At 35.2% G+C, this 17,313-nt stretch overlaps 3 protein-coding genes across 4 annotated transcripts; all 3 read left to right on the forward strand.

The window, feature by feature from the left end:
• The first annotated feature begins 3,353 nt into the window (after positions 1-3,353).
• LOC107372269 (U6 snRNA-associated Sm-like protein LSm5) lies at positions 3,354-4,032 on the forward strand. The gene is made up of 4 exons (XM_015940476.3): positions 3,354-3,468; positions 3,551-3,646; positions 3,726-3,826; positions 3,891-4,032. The coding sequence occupies exons 1-4, from the start codon at positions 3,423-3,425 to the stop codon at positions 3,933-3,935; spliced, it is 288 nt and encodes a 95-aa protein (XP_015795962.1). The 5' UTR covers positions 3,354-3,422; the 3' UTR covers positions 3,936-4,032.
• Positions 4,033-9,417: 5,385 nt separating this feature from the next.
• On the forward strand, positions 9,418-14,428 carry LOC107372263 (uridine-cytidine kinase-like 1). Of its 2 annotated transcripts, none has more exons than XM_015940469.3 (8): positions 9,418-10,290; positions 11,643-12,007; positions 12,144-12,250; positions 12,449-12,619; positions 12,688-13,028; positions 13,113-13,305; positions 13,482-13,667; positions 13,842-14,428. In XM_015940469.3, the coding sequence occupies exons 1-8, from the start codon at positions 10,238-10,240 to the stop codon at positions 14,148-14,150; spliced, it is 1,725 nt and encodes a 574-aa protein (XP_015795955.2). In that variant the 5' UTR covers positions 9,418-10,237; the 3' UTR covers positions 14,151-14,428. The 2 variants fall into 2 exon arrangements, with proteins under 2 accessions (XP_015795955.2, XP_015795956.2); XM_015940470.3 differs by lacking the exon at positions 9,418-10,290 and adding an exon at positions 10,389-11,429.
• A 1,588-nt stretch (positions 14,429-16,016) lies between these two features.
• On the forward strand, positions 16,017-17,222 carry LOC107372268 (U6 snRNA-associated Sm-like protein LSm5). Its single transcript, XM_015940475.3, has 4 exons — positions 16,017-16,163; positions 16,246-16,341; positions 16,417-16,517; positions 16,582-17,222. Exons 1-4 carry the CDS (start codon positions 16,118-16,120, stop codon positions 16,624-16,626), a joined length of 288 nt encoding a protein of 95 aa, XP_015795961.2. The 5' UTR covers positions 16,017-16,117; the 3' UTR covers positions 16,627-17,222.
• Positions 17,223-17,313: the final 91 nt, after the last annotated feature.

Raw genomic sequence — 17,313 nt, forward strand, 5'->3', positions numbered from 1 at the left:
TCGTAAATAAACTTAGCAAGTCTTTTCATCAATTTAGCTTTCTCAAGACTAATTCCAGTATTTACTACGCCATTGTTGACTTCACCAGCAAATTTACTGTTAAATTTAACAGTTATGGAAACAACTCTTTAGATTGCAATAAATTCGAAGCTGTAAGAAAAAAGTGTTTATGAATAAAGGTTCTTACTATGAAGAAAAGATCTGTTTAAAATTACCTACCTGTGAAGAATTTACTTTTAATTGGCATAAAATTCATTTCTGATTCATTGATTTCTGTTTGTAACAAATAATAATAATAAATAAACCGGATAAACATAACGTTATTTTTATTTTGTAAATTTAACACATGTTTGACTGACAATACCATCTAGTGACTATATTGTTGATCATTTTACTCGTTCCAAATATAAATTTCTAATCTAAAATAGTGATTCAAATCATTACAGAGCATCGAATCGTCTCGTGAACGATATTGTATATTACACTGTTCGGCGAACAGTGTTCGCAACTACTTCCAATTGAAGTATTTAGGATTGACTGGGCGAATTAAATTAAATCTAATTGCTGTTTCGCCGCTTGTTGTGGACTCGAGCTGGCCATAGAGGCTGCTTGAACAAACAGTATCCATGTGTGACTTCACGCAACGCCATTAACCAAAGGAGCAAATTAAGTACGATGAGCCTAATAGTATTCATCATTTGACTGAAAATTGAATCATTTGTTTTTTTAACCCGTTTGGATAATTAAGACAGAGACATGTCTAACCGGAGACAAAATCTAAATGACTTGTTTGACTCTTTTTTGTCCTCAGCTTTTCGCTTTTTGATTGATATCACATTTATAATGACCAAAAGATATTTACAAATGTAGTATGAGGCGAGATCGGCTAACTTGCTTTTTCAGGTTTACTTTAACCGAAAACTTATTGTTAAGTAAGGCTGTTTTATCAGACGATGATGATAAATGACGATTAAAACAGAAGCAGAAGACAAAGAGGCGCCAAGATCCACATTATGATCATAACCCTTTGGCATACCAATGATTTAAAATTTTCTCAAGCTCTTCATTTCTGTTCTCTTTCCATTCTTCTTTTTCTGTAACTTTATTGATTTAGTTGAAATCTAATATTTTTATCACATTCTAATTGTGTTAAGGTTTGATTTCATTTATTTACATTTTTTTCTAATATTGTCTAAAACATATTTCTACTCAACATGTCAGTGCGTCTTAGACCCCAATCTCGTTGCAATGTTGTCGTCGCCCATCACTTAAGAGGATGGTTTTGAGATAGACAAAAGTTTATTTTCATCCGTCATCACGTACGCCCCAAAACTCACTTCTAATCCTGAGGTCAAAAGGATTTTGATACCCGACACCGTTTCTCCTTTAATTTTTGTGGCCTTCAAAAGCATGTTCCATGGAGATGAAGTGGATGTTGGAACGCAAGATTTAAAGCCATTCATTGACCAACTTGAAAGCATTGGTGTAAAAGTTACACGTATTTATCATTCTTCTTGGGTTACCAACAAAAGACCTATGGTTATTGTCAAGCAACTGTACAAATTATGGCGAGCAATCATCCTTTGGCCAAGACATGAGTCTGATCGACTGATAGATGATAGATGATAGGGTCAAACCATGTGAGTAACCTGTTTGATTATAATATTGTTTTTTGTTCTTTTCCATTAATTTTTTATCTCCTTTCTGTTTGCAGTTTACACTTCTTATGTGCCCAAAGATACTCATGTCAGGAGTTTAAATTATATGAAATAGAAGATGCGGTGAAAAGTTTCAACCATTATGATATAAAATTTACACACGGAAATTTCAGAAAGAAACTCTATTGTGTTGGTCCAAATAATAAGACTTTTCACGTCAAAAGAATGAAAATGATGAATTTATCAACTTTGTAATTCAAAACATTCAAGCGATATGCAGGAGACATTAATTATGTTTTCCTTCCTGCAAAATATCGGAATTCACTTCTGAACAATTTTAATCTCTTGTGTTAAATGAAATGTGCAGCATCTTCGTGGAAAAGTTTGAAGAATTCTAGAACGGGTTGAAAAGCATCGGGCTTTCTATTGAAATCAGTGATCTTATTGATGCAGAGCACAAAAATCAATATAGAGTTTTAGCCAGGAAAACCAAGGGGGAAAATCTAAATCTTTTATTTACATTTGTGAATTTAATCCTTAATATGCCATCAACCCAGCTGAAGCCCCGGGAGAGCAAGTTGTGGAAATCACGAGATCGAATGTGAATGATGAACAACCAGAACTAGAACCAGAACCAGAACCAGAACCAGAGACAGAGTTGGAGTCAGAGCCAGAGCCTCCAAAAAAAGGAAATGTTGAATTTAAATATTGAACGAGATAATTTAATTTTCATAAAGCAATTCAGTTACATGTTTAGACAATTTGTCATTTTCTCATAATTTCCCTCCCTTATAATCATAATAAAATTTGAGTCATTTAAACACTTTTAAACGATTTTCTCAAATGTTTGAAGTCGTTTAGTTTTATGTTGTTTACGTGATAAGAAACATTAATTTCTGTTTTGTGTGTTTTTCAACAAGTTGGTGCCTCTAATCGATAACCTCTTACCCCTCAAAAATTGTGCTTTGAGTCGAAATGAGTCTACGCCAGTCGTTTTGAGTGAAAGTCGACCGCCAGTCAATAAAACCCCCAGTCAGTCAGGCGTTTGGGTCTACGACTGACTTCGAAGTCTAATAATAAATAAACCGGATAAACATAACATTATTTTTATTTTGTAAATTTAACACATGTTTGACTGACAATACCATCTAGTGACTATATTGTTGATCATTTTACTCGTTCCAAATATAAATTTCTAATCTAAAATAGTGATTCAAATCATTACAGAGCATCGAATCGTCTCGTAAACGATATTGTACATTACAATGTAAAGACATGCTGAAGATTCCATTACTCAATTTTCAATTTTGGAATGCAATAACCAACAAGAAAAAAAATGGTTGAGCTTATAAGATGGATTTACAAATTAACAAAACTTTAAATTTGTTTCGACAAGTTCTGAAGATGCTCAATGTGATCGAGTTTCGATCTATCAGATCTTGTTATGGTGCTCTTATTTTGACAGATTCAACTAGTTTATCCATCCAAACTGTTCAGTGAATTAACGACCAATTGTTTAACTAGTAAGAATTGCAGTTTCGGTACTATTCGATTGGTTTATTTCAATACTGAACAACTCGACTTTACATTGTATTGAAAAAAGCGGGCTACAGAAGTCCCTCGTTTGGTCTCTAAGTGATGAGAGGTTATAATGAAATCCGGCAAAATTTATATTAACTGTTCTCTGTTTTTGTATTACTCTTTAATTTGCTGTTAATTTCATAATTTTGTTTTTAAAACTAAAGTTCGCTTTCATCGATCTCAATGGCCACTAACCCACCTTTAGCTATTTCTCAACTCTTACCATTAGGTATGATATACATGTCATTATGTTATCTTTTAAGCGTTTATTAGTCCATCTCTTGACCAATGTTCTCTTTTTTATCCTACAGAATTGATTGACAAATGTATTGGGTCTAAGATACATGTTATTATGAAGAACGAGAAAGAGATTGTAGGAACTTTGCTCGGATTTGATGATTATGTCAGTAAGTATTTTGAGGTGCATCAAATTTTCAATGCATATTATTATAAATAATTATTTCTTTCTTTCCCAAAATAATCAAGATATGGTCCTTGAGGATGTCACTGAATTTGAAAATACTAATGAAGGAAGACGTGTTAACAAACTGGACATGATATTACTTAATGGGAATAACATTGCAATGGTAAGTCTGCTTTTCGTTGTTTTATCCGTATAAAACTAGTTCTCATTATTTCTTATCTTTCTAGATGGTTCCTGGAGGTGATGGTCCTATGCCAGAATATTCAACATGAAAATCTTTCTCATTCCTCATCAAACATTTGGTTTTAAATACGTATTTTCAAGATAATATCTTGAAGATATACAATAAATGTTCCTTTGATGTTTAAACATAGTGCATTCACATGTTTTTATACTAGTTTCAAACAAGCATAAAAGATGGCATTTCATGTTAACCGGTTAAATTTAGGATACAGTTATACTTGTTACCAGAAAATAATGCTGACCAAAAGTGGATTGTGATGAAATTGTGACCGTTCACAACTGTTAACAGTCAAAAGAGGAAGATTGAACTTACTTTTCTATGGAGATGAACCAAAAGTGAAAAGTAAGAGAGAAAGGGGAGGGATCTTACTATTCTAAAACCTTTCGGTTTTAAGTGAAGAGTAAGAAGGAGAGAGGGCAGCACAAGGGAGTGAAGAGGCAAAGTTGAAAGTTAAGTCAAACTTTATTGATAATGTTAAAGAAAAGTTCGGAGTATATATGTATCCCATGGGACATAGGAATATCAGGGTACAAATGGTTCAGTTAAATTCAGTATAAAAAATAGTAATAATAAACATAAAAATATCATGGTTAAAACAAGCATAGTTAATAGTACAATATTTCACGTTTAGATTACCCGCTAGAGTTACCTGCTTTTGATTGGAAAGATACATTTGTAATGCATTAAGCTTGTATTGAAAAAGCCCTAGTGGCGAAGGTTTGAAAGAGAGAGAGGAACATATGTTTTAAGTTTTTGTGCTTGGTTTGTTTTATTGAAGTTAATCATCATCACATTCGCCCACTGTAATTTGAGTTTGTTGTCTATCAACAAACTGCTTGAGCTGGGATGAATGAGCTTGAATTGGTGTTCCTGAAAGTGATTCCGAGATGATGTAGGTTACGTCCGTGATCTTCTTGATGACATAGTATGGACCTGTATACTTAGCTGTGACTTTAGTTTTGGATGGATGGTTAAATGGTACTTCCTTGAGTACTTTGGATCCAATCTCAAAGTTTGCGACGGGATGTTTAGCGTCATGTCTTTGTTTCCTTCTTTCTTGTTCCGTACGTGTCCTGGTCCGGGCTAATTCTCGTGCTTCCTGGAGATTGTTGGTTTGACCGGAGAAAGTCGGAGTTGGATCAGTTCCAAAGAAGAGATATGCAGGAGCATAACCAGTGATATCGTGTGGAGTGTTGTTGTAATCTGTGACAATCTTTGGTAAGAGCGTTGTCCATTTACGATGAGGATGATCTTGTAAAGCAGCTCTTACTTTGACCATCAAAGTTCCATTGATACGTTCGACAATACCGTTGGTTTGTGGATGATATGGAGTACTAAAGATATGCTTTATGTTGTGGCGTTTGAAAGCTTGTTTCAAGACTGTACTTTGGAAGTTCTTGTGACAGTCAGTTAGAATAGCTTTGATGCGAATACCAGATTGAATAAGTTTGTCTAGGAGGGTTACTACTGATGCTGATGTGTTGGTGGTTGTGGGAAAGGCCCAAACATAACGTGAAAAGTGGTCTATGAAGACTTGAATGTACTTATGTCGAGTACTACCAGCTGCAGGTCCCATGACTATAGTATCGAGGCCGACGAGATCACCAGGTTCGAGATCAACTGAAGGGAGGATCATTTGACCAATACTTGGACGATGGGTTTGCTTGACAAGCTGGCATGAACGGCATGAATCGACATAAGCTTTGATGTCTGAGATCATATGAGGCCACCAATAGAAACGAGTAATAAGTTTCACAGTCTTGTTTTTCCCAGGGTGACTGTAATCGTCATGAAAATGCTGCAAGACTTTATTACGGAGTGATGGTGGAATGATAGCTCGAGTGGAACCACGAGTTTTCACGGTGACGATGCCATCCACTTTGAACGATTGTTGGATATGCGAGAAGTCAGTGGTGGCTTGATGTTGTTTGATCTCATCAGCATCGATGAGGAAAGTAACTGGGGCTCTTGATAAGGCATCAACGTGTTGTTGAGAGACGCCAGCTCGATGAAATAGCTCATAGGATCGAGTAGAGAGCTTGATACTCCAGCGATAGAGTCTTCCTTTGGGTTTCTTGAGTGTGAGGAGCCATTTCAATGCACTATGATCGGTGATGACTTTGAATGGGAGGCTAAGATAAGCTTCGAAGTGATCAACAGCTTCTACAACTGCAAGGCATTCAAGTTCGAATGCGGTATAGTTGCCTTGGTGTTCGTTGAGTGCTTTGGAAAAATAAGCAATGGGATGTTCAAGACCATGTTTGTCAGTTTGAACTAGCGTAGCTCCAATACCAATCTTTGAAGCGTCAGTGTAAAGGGTACATGGTTCATCTTTGTTGTAAATAGCGAGAACTGGTTCATTGATTAACTTGTTTTTGAGGATTTGAAAAGCGGTTTGATGTTCATCTTTCCAGTGGAAAGAAATATTTTTACAGAGGAGTCTGGTTAATGGTTTAGAGATGGTTGAGAACTTGTCTATGAAGCGACGATAATAGTTTGCAAGTCCTAAGAATTGACGAACTTCCTTGACATTACTTGGAACAGGAAAATGTTCAACAGCTTTGACCTTTTGTTTGGATGGACTAACTCCTTCAGAACTGATGATGTATCCAAGATAGTCAACTTCATTTTGCGCGAAGTTGCATTTAGATAGCTTCAGTTTGATGTTGTTATCCTTGCAAAGAGTGAAGATCTTCTCTAAGAGTTGGAGATGTTCAGAGAATGTTTTGCTGTAAATGATGATGTCATCTAAGTAATTTATTGCTCCGTTGTAGAGTAAAGAACCAAGTACTCTTTGTAGAATTCTTTGAAAAGTTGCGGGGGCGTTTTTAAGACCAAATGGCATGACGAGCCATTCATAGTGTCCTTCATGGGTTACGAAAGCAGTTTTCTCGATGCTTTCTGGGTCCATCTCAATATGCCAATATCCCCATTTGACGTCAAGTGTCGAGAAGTACTTACTACCTTGAAGACGATCAATGACATCATTGATCCGTGGCAGCGGCATCTTGTCATCTATGGTGAGGGCATTGAGACGACGGAAATCTATGCAGAGTCGTGTACCACCGTCTTTCTTTGGTACACATGTGACTGGGAAGGCCCAAGGACTTTCACTATCACGAACCAATCCTTTTTCTTTGTATTCTTTAACTTGACGACTTATTTCATCAAGTTCGGCTTGAGGACGACGATAGGCCCTAAGTTGAATTGGAGGATGGTTTATAGTGGTAATCCGATGTTTGGCAACGGTGATGCGGCCAATGTCTGTTTCATTTTGGGCGAAGGCAGATTTATGTTTTTCAATGAGGGCGGCAAGTTGATCTTTCTCATGTGTCTCTCCTAACAGGGTTACTAATTCTTGAGTCTCTGGTGATCGAATGCTGACAGTCTTATCTTCTAGGTTAAGGTGAAGACCGAATTCGATACTGGTGTTGAGACCGATTAAGATTGGATAGCGGAAGTTGGAGATGATGTGATACTTGATCGTCTTGGTTGTTTTGTGGATGGTAGTTGAGGCGAGAGTGTATCCAACACTCTTAGTTGAACCTTCTAATTGGTTGATGGTTATTTGTTGTTTATTGTTGATAGGAAGGTTGAGTCGTTTACATGTCTTTAGACTCATAATGCTGATTGTACTACCGGTGTCAATGAAGGCTTCGACGGAAATACCTTCGATTGTTAGTGGAATATCGATGAATTTCAGTATTGGAGATATGTTTTTAGCGAAACATACGTCTCCGTGGTCATCTGGATGGAGTTCTTCCTCGGCAGTGTGGGTCGATGGTCGAGGTTGACTGGTTTGAGAACGATTAGGGCATTCACGATGCCAATGGTTTTCCTTTTTACCAAGTCTTTCACAGTACCTACAGGCTGGAGGACGGCGTTCAGCAGATTGACGAGGGCGGCTATTGTTATGTGGAGGTGCGGCGACCAATGTTTTAGCAGCGGGTTTCTTTGGTTGTTGCTTTGTTAGGAATTTTTCCTTTTGTTTGTAACGCATTTCGGTTTCAGTGGCTATTTCGAGCCAATCAGAGAGTGTACGAGGGCGTCCAGAGCTCATATGGAGAGTCCAAGCAAAGGGTAAACCAGAAGTTAGTTGCGAGATGACTTGATGTTCAGCCAATTTTGCTTCACGAAGGAGTTTTATCTTACGGCGATAATACTCCGTCACTGTCTCTGTACGCTCAAGACGGATACGTTGAGCTTCGAGAAGTGGGTCCTTGAATTCAGAACCGAAGCGAGTGATCATTAAAGATTTGACAGTGTTCCAATCAACATGCTCTTCAGTTGCGATTTCTTCGGCGTACCAACTTAGAGCTTCTTTGTCTAGGCTGTAGACTAAGTCTCTGATAAGGGTGTATGGATCGTTGGTGTTGACATGTCTTTCGTACAGGACTAACCAAGCTTGGATGCGGATACCAGATGGTTCGCCAGTATAACATTTGAGAACCTTCTTCTGTGGTAAGGTTATGTACTGCGTTGGTTGGTCGATAGTCGTGTCTAGTTGTGATGTAGTGGATAAACGGTTCCTATTTTGGTCTTGGAATCGAACTGCTGGTGTAGGCGGGAGGTATGGATTACGGATTAATGTTGGTAGACGAACATTTGTTGGGTTGACCAAGGGTGGATGGGTTGGTTGATTTGGATTTGTGATTGGGTTTGAGTCGAGGTTGTCTCTTTGGGCATCTGGATCTGAGGATATTTGATCAGAGAGGTTAGTATCATCGTGATCATTTGCCATTTTGTTCTCGGCTTTACCAGGTTAAATTGGACCACTAGATGGAGCAGAAGGACCAGCGGGAGTTTCAACAGCTTGAACTTCAGGAGTTACCAAAGGACGGAGGAAGCTGGGTCGGCAAACTGGTTTTAGGGGGTTCGGTTCCACCAAAGGACAATTAGGCTGGAAGAGTTGGCTGATAGATGGAGACAAGAGATACGTCTGTTCAAAACAGGAGAAGAGATCCTGTCGACTGCGCCAAATGTGACCGTTCACAACTGTTAACAGTCAAAAGAGGAAGATTGAACTTACTTTTCTATGGAGATGAACCAAAAGTGAAAAGTAAGAGAGAAAGGGGAGGGATCTTACTATTCTAAAACCTTTCGGTTTTAAGTGAAGAGTAAGAAGGAGAGAGGGCAGCACAAGGGAGTGAAGAGGCAAAGTTGAAAGTTAAGTCAAACTTTATTGATAATGTTAAAGAAAAGTTCGGAGTATATATGTATCCCATGGGACATAGGAATATCAGGGTACAAATGGTTCAGTTAAATTCAGTATAAAAAATAGTAATAATAAACATAAAAATATCATGGTTAAAACAAGCATAGTTAATAGTACAATATTTCACGTTTAGATTACCCGCTAGAGTTACCTGCTTTTGATTGGAAAGATACATTTGTAATGCATTAAGCTTGTATTGAAAAAGCCCTAGTGGCGAAGGTTTGAAAGAGAGAGAGGAACATATGTTTTAAGTTTTTGTGCTTGGTTTGTTTTATTGAAGTTAATCATCATCACAAAATAATTGAAATTATTTATTTAGAATTGAACTGATTCAGAGCATTTCAAAATCTGAAATTTGAAATATTCAGTATTTAGATGAATATTTCTCAAAGCAAGGATAATTAATTGTACGCAAGTGTCAGTTAAATATCAATGGAGACCGCGCCATTAGACAGTCAACTCAAGATGTTAAGATCGATGATTTTTGGCTCGATCCTGAAATCGAGCTTACAAGTACTCGATCTTTTCCTATCATCACAATCAACTGTTATGAATTTTCCCCATTATTTTTATCGTAAATATTTTCAATCCATCAATGACTTCCTTATGTGATATCTAATAATTTTGATAATTAACTCTCTTAATAAATCTTCATTTTGGTGGCATCATATTATTATAAGAAACATCCAATCCAATCTCTTTTTACAGTGTTTCCCTCGAGTTGTTTATAAGTTTACCAAATGATTTGCATGCTTTCGTATCTATTTCCATACATGTTTTGAATCTTTCCATCTAAATTTTGATCGTTCAACTACAATTTAAATTTTCAACCATCGAGTCTTTATAGATGCCTAAAAAATCGACCAATTTTACTGTGTATGAAAATAATCAACTGCCAGATCAAACCCGATTTCATGGTTTATCGTTTTAAATTGACTACCTCATAGCTGCTGCTCTATAGACGGTTTTTTATCTGACTCTCTTCACATTCAAGCAATCAGGAGAGGATTACGCAAGTTTACGTAAAGTAAACTAGCTTCCTTGGAACGGAAAATTCCTGGCTTCTTGATCGTACCATTTTAATGTCAGCTTAATTTCATTACCAACTCGTCTTCATGTCCGAAAGGGTGGAAAATTATGATATTCCCAGCTCTGCTAGCTCAGATGGGTATGATAACATTACGTGATGGATAATTATCCTGATTCCGGCTGATTATCCTTTTAACCCTCTACTATTCTTTTCTCATGAAACTATCTCAATATTAATAGACAATCAATTCCATCAACCTTAATCTTCCTGCCCTCATTTATTACGTAATTCATCTCTTAGCATGTTCATCTCATCTCAATATCTTTACTAATGATCACTATCATCGCCCTTCCAATGAGTGCATCGAAAAAAATCAACTAGCTTGACTAGTTTGAAAGAAATCGTCTTAATTTCATTTCATCATCACATCAAAAAATTTTAGTTTCAACTTGCACTGAAACCATTCTTCCTTTCCTCAGCTATCTTTCATGAAATCATTGAGTATACTGAACTCTAACCACAGTTTAATTATAACACTTTTCCTTAACTATTTTTTCTCTCACGTTTCGTTATTTTCTGTCAATCTTTATTATTTGAGATTCTTAAATCTTGTGATTTCCACTATCAAATCTCCTTTCTATCGTTCAAAAAACGTGTTTACATGAATGAGAATCGATTCATCTATTTATATAAATCAGCGATCTCAGCCATCACGAATTAAACGAATCAAAAAGTGTCTTTCTTTAACCATACCATGGTGATTCATCAGTACAATCAAAGCTGTGTTACAAATTTTGAGTCAACGCAATTTGCAGCTGAAGTGATTGCTTTATAGCCAATTTAATCATTTTTTTATTCCCAAGATTGCTATCATTGGAGTTTTCATGAATTTTAATCGAGGTTAGATTGACTTGAATTTTCATTATCTTGGTATTCTTTCCCTCGGTGCTTTAAAATTTCTTGGTCTTATCTAATTAACATATTTTAATGTTCAGACTCTCGTCATCTGATATTCTCCTCCCTCTTTCTCCCTTGCTTATTCATCAACCCTTTCAGCATTCTTCATAAAACAACAGTTTGTGGAACCAGCAGTTTGTGATCAATATCGAAACATTTGTTTTCCTGTTGCCATCTAATTCTCAGTATTGATAATTCATTTGCCAGTATTGAATCAATTCGTTTTACAATTTGTTTCTTTTTCGGTTCTTCTTTGTTTTTATTATTTGCTTTATACAATTACCATCCATTAACATGGGAATCGTTGATGTGATTCACAGGTTATTAATTTCATCATTCACCTTGTCTACTCATCACCATTAGCTTAATCATCATGATTTCTCCTTTTTCTCGTTTACTCAACACTAACCTCAACCTTTTCCATCATTCCATGTACCTTAAGCCTTGACCCTTTCTTTACCGTCTATTTTTTCAGCTTGATATTTGTCGATTAACTGTATACTAATTGATTCTTTTTTTCTTGTCATTTACAGAGGGAGTGCTGAAGATTTATCCTTTTCTTTGAATAGAGTTTTTGACTTCGAAGAAAATGATTTGAAGCAAGGAGATGTTGATAATCTTACCCAACATATTAAGGAAATCAATGGAGATACCAACAGAGATCAGCAACAACAATTACAACTACAACAAAACCAACACACATGGGAATCATTCAAGTCAAACAAGGGATCAACTACTGGTCGACCTAGCCGTAATAGAGACTGGTCCATATCGAAAACGACTATTTTAGCGACAAAATCTCATACAATTTTGAGATCAGGACAGCGTACTATATACACTTCTGGTCGACCGCCTTGGTATGATGTACAGGGACAATTAGTTGAACCCATAATTATTGGTAAGTTTTGTTAATCTTAAAATAAAATTCAACGTGTTTGGTGGTAAGCCTCAATTGAGCATGTATGGCACAAGTTTCCATATGAGAATCACATGATAAACCTTTGCTTTCTTAAATTTTCTTTCCGTTTCCTTAGGTATTTGTGGAGGAAGTGCTTCAGGAAAAACCACAGTAGCACGAAAGATAATCGAAACACTTGATGTGCCTTGGGTTACCTTGTTAAGCATGGATTCATTTTATAAAGTAATGATGAGATCATTGATTATCTGTTGAGATATAAAGTGCATAAGAAGACAATTTTATCTAGATATACAAGAACTATTTAACGAGTTTCTTCAAATTGCGCTATTGAACCATATTTATACTGATACATTTGTTTCTCTTTTTGACTTCACCTGTTTTCATCAAATATTATATTATCAACAAATTGGTAAATTGAAGGTTTTAACTCCAGACGAAAGTAAACTTGCTCGATCTAATGAGTTTAATTTTGACTCTCCGGATGCTTTTGATTTTGATCTTTTGATCGAAACACTGGCTGGACTAAAAGAAGGCAAACGTGTTGATGTTCCTATTTACAACTTTGTGACTCATTCGAGAGAAAAAAGATCCGTAAGTGGAAACAGAATAACTTCTTGAATTCATAATTGGCTAAACTTTTTTCTTCTTCTTTCCCTCAGCGTGCCACTTATGGAGCTAACGTTATTATCGTAGAGGGTATCCTAATATTTTATCATAAAAAACTTCTTGATATGATGGACATGAAAGTGTTTATAGACACTGATTCTGAAGTTAGGTTAGCTAGACGACTTAAAAGAGACATTGCTGAACGTGGCCGTGATTTGGAAGGAGTAATGAAACAATATAATACATTCGTTAAGCCTTCTTTTGAAAATTTTATTGCACCAACTGTGATACATGCTGATATAATTGTACCTAGAGGAGGTGAAAATCAGATTGGCATCAATTTGATTGTACAACATATTCATAAACAGTTACAATCGAGAGGTGCTCAACTAAGGTAATATCTTCATACCATTTTACCTTTTAATCTAAATGTTTTATCGAATTGAATTTAACCTATGATTTTATTTTTTTTCAACAGACCTAAACTATTGAAAAGCCATTTGAATCAACCATTGCCAACAACGTTAAAAGTTTTATCTATGACTCCTCAAGTTAAAGGAATACACACATTCATTAGGAACCGTGAAACATCTCGCGATGAATTTATTTTTTATTCGAAGAGACTGATGAGATTATTGATTGAATTTTCCCTCTCTCAATTACCATTCAATGTAATTATGATTTGATATATACACTAATCGATCTGTGTATTATATATAATGATATTAATATGTATCATAATCTTATAATCCTGATGCATGTCAAATTCATGCCTCTTAAAACGTGTTTTCATTACTACCATTTCAAATCAAATTTAATCATATTTTTTCTGTTCATTTTGTTTCAGGATGTAACTGTTGAAACACCTCAAGGAGTTGGATATTATGGTAAACGAGCTGATGGCAAAAAAATTTGTGGCGTCTCAATTTTAAGAGCTGGTGAAACTATGGAACAAGCTTTAAAAGATGTTGTCAAAGATGCTAGACTAGGAAAAATATGTATTCAAACAAATAATGTCACCAATGAACCAGAGGTAAATTGAGAAAACCTTTGCAAGTTTTCGAGTTTAAATCATTCAGTCAGCAACAATTATTAGATAAAACACTAAGATTTTCTAGGTTAACTAAATTTGAACAATGATTTTGAACTCTTTTGATCGTTGCATTTTTTCATTTATTAATTTTTATTTTATCTTCTATTTGAATAGCTTTATTACCTTAGATTACCAAAAGATATCAAGGATTATCGTATTATGGTTATGGATGCGACTGTCGCTACTGGAGCGGCAGCAATGATGGCGATAAGAGTTCTTTTAGATCATGATGTACCAGAAGAAAACATTATGTTATGTTCATTGTTGATGGCTGAATCTGGTGTACATTCAATTGCTTATGCATTTCCCAAAGTTGTTATCATAACAACGGAAGTAGATGCTGAAGTTAATGAAAGTTTTTATATTGTACCAGGAATCGGCAACTTTGGGGACCGATTTTTCGGAACAGAATCGCTGAGCTGAAGATCCCAGCAACTGGGTCTCAGTTAATCAAATTTCATTTACATTCACTCATTCTTTGATTTCTCTTAAGCCTTTCTTTTGTAATTCTTTTTACTCTTATTGTTTGTCTTTTCTTCCATTCTATCATTCATTACCTTTCCTGAGAAATGTATTTAGTTGCAACATTTAACTGAGTAAACGCTAACGTTAGTAAAATAAGACAAGAGCTTACAGCAAAGAAAAGCTTGTTAAGAACTGGATAGCGTGTTAAACTTGAAACAGTAAAATGTTCTAAATTATGTCAACTTTCTCACATTAACTTTTTACCTTCTTTCTACTTTTAATAACTCAACGATAATCTGCTGGTGATAAATTGAATAACAAAAGATATTGAAGATGATTCTTAAGCCTTTGAGATGTAGACAGCTTGAGCCAAAAATAGATATTATTTGTCACCAAGAAGTGAATCTTTAATAATTTTAAGCACTCCTTTGGGTCTGTAAGAGATATGGAAGAAGAAATTGTTAAATGTCAGCCTTTGGTTCAAAGCTTGTTCTACCTTTTTCATGCATAAGAATCTGAAATTATCTTTCCAGCGATAGTCGAGATTTTGAAGATAGAGAGAAATATAGCGTAGATTTGATGAGTGATTGGACTCGAGACATCATGGCAACTACATGCATCTTTCCTCTAGTTAACTCCTCTGGAAATCTAACAAGTTAAAATTGAAAACGAAAAAAAATAGATAGTAAAAAAGAATAACATTAATTAGTCAATCAGTAAAACTTGATAAAAACTGTCAGTGTAGTCAGATCAGTGTTTTTAAAAATTAGTAATCAAGAGTTTACTTAACGGTAATGGTGAGACACAAAAGATAAACGGGTTTAAATTTTAACGGTTTTTGTTACTCCTTTGTTCGACCAATCAGTAACTCTTAATGATGAAGTTGGCTTTAAAGCACATTGACTTTTAATTTATACCGACGAACCTGCCAGATGATTACATGTATTGTGAATCATACAAAGGTTCGGGTGAAAAAACAACCATTTAAATGTGTGAATGATATTCAAAATTTTATATTTTGATCGTTTATCTCGTTTAATAACATTATTTTTGAGATCAGATAGGTTTTTAAATAAACGTATTGTGACACCTTATGTTATTTATTATTATTCACTAATTTGGTGCCAAATGAAGGTTTGGGCTCAAAACCGAGAAGGACAAAACAGCGAAAGACAAAATAGCGAAAGTAAAATAGAGAAAGTCAAATCCGCGAAAAATATCGATGGGTATATTGCTGTATAAAAGCAAAAATTTTCATTTTTCATTTTTGAGCAGTTCGTTATTAGCCATGATTGAGGAAACAATTCAATTGGTGGAGATTTGAATGAAAGAATCAACAAAAATTGCAAACTAAATGAAATAGTTGAGCCAATTCAGTTTAAGACAATCGACACATTGTGTTTAATTTTCAGAAAAACTTTAATCAGTTTAATTATTTAGCTTCTTATTTTTACCCTTCGCTATTTTGTCTTTCTCTGTTTTGACCCTCTATGTTTTGGCTTTCGCTGTTTTGACCCTTTACCGTTAGATCTGTTGAACAAGTTCTGGAGATGCTCACGAATAAGATTCGGTCTATCATTTTGTGTTAAGGTCCTCTTATTTTTGACAGATTCAACTAGTTTATCCGTCTGAACTGGTCAGAGGATTAACGATCAATTGTTTAACGATTAAGAATTGCATTTTCGGTACGATTTGGTTGGTAATTTATTACAATGCCGAACAATTCTAGTAGAGTTACTCTACATTGTATTGAAAAAAGCGGGCTACTGAAGTCCTCTGTAATAGGCATGCGTGGGATTGTCTCCATGTGACTTAATTCCGGCAAAATTTATTTAACTGTTCTCTGTTTTTGTATTACTCTCCAATTTGCTGTTACTTTCATAATTTTGTTTTTACGATAAATTAGTTCGCTTTCATCGATCTCAATGGCCACTAACCCACCTTTAGCTATTTCTCAACTCTTACCATTAGGTATGATATACATGTCATTGTGTTATCTTTTAAGCGTTTATTAGTCCATCTCTTGACCAATGTTCTCTTTTTTATCCTACAGAATTGATTGACAAATGTATTGGGTCTAAGATACATGTTATTATGAAGAACGAGAAAGAGATTGTTGGAACTTTGCTCGGATTTGATGATTATGTCAGTAAGTATTTTGAGGTGCATCAAATTTTCAATGCATATTATTATAATTATTTCTTTCTTTCCCAAAATAATCAAGATATGGTCCTTGAGGATGTCACTGAATTTGAAAACACTAATGAAGGAAGACGTGTTAACAAACTGGACATGATATTACTTAATGGGAATAACATTGCAATGGTAAGTCTGCTTTTCGTTGTTTTATCCGTATAAAACTAGTTCTCATTATTTCTTATCTTTCTAGATGGTTCCTGGAGGTGATGGTCCTATGCCAGAATATTCAACATGAAAATCTTTCTCATCCTTCATCAAATATTTGTCCCAAAGAGCATAGCAAGAGATATTCCGCCTTGTTAATTATCTTGTCGAGATCAGGATAGAGAAAAAGGAGCAGAACGCGATGGTACACTAAAAATTCTTATCTTTTCTTTTTTAAACTTCTTTTCATCAAATATTTGTTTACATTTATCATTTTTTCGTCTCTTCACTTTTCTTCTTCTCGCTACTATCTCCCTCTCCTCCTGCTCCTTCCAACTTATCACTCTTATTTATAGTTCTCACTCGCGTGCTCTAGGGATGTGCGGTTTCCGATTTAACTGACAACGATTTTTGGATCAATTTCTACAGAAATCGATCCATTTTCGATTTTTAAAAAGACAATATCAGAAAAAATTGCCAAAAACACATTCTTTATTTTTCAAAACAAAAAAGTATTATCAGATCTACAAAATTGTCTTATGCTTAAAAGCACATTTTTAAAGAGATAATTTTATCTGGGTTGTGATCGATCAATTTATGTCAGAAATCGGATCTTAACATCACTAGCGTGCTCTCTCGCTGTTACTCTTTGTAAGATTTACAATAAATGTTTTGTTGTTTACTTCATACACATGTTTTTTATAGTTGCAAACAATTATAAAAGATGGCATTCCATGTTTTCAAACTTAAACCGGTTAGTAGCCGGCGGTCACCACTT

The sequence above is a fragment of the Tetranychus urticae genome, chromosome 1 (assembly GCF_039701765.1).
Source record: "Tetranychus urticae isolate SD_2017Ah chromosome 1, NJAU_TeUrti_SD_1.0, whole genome shotgun sequence".
Lineage (NCBI taxonomy): Eukaryota > Metazoa > Arthropoda > Arachnida > Trombidiformes > Tetranychidae > Tetranychus > Tetranychus urticae.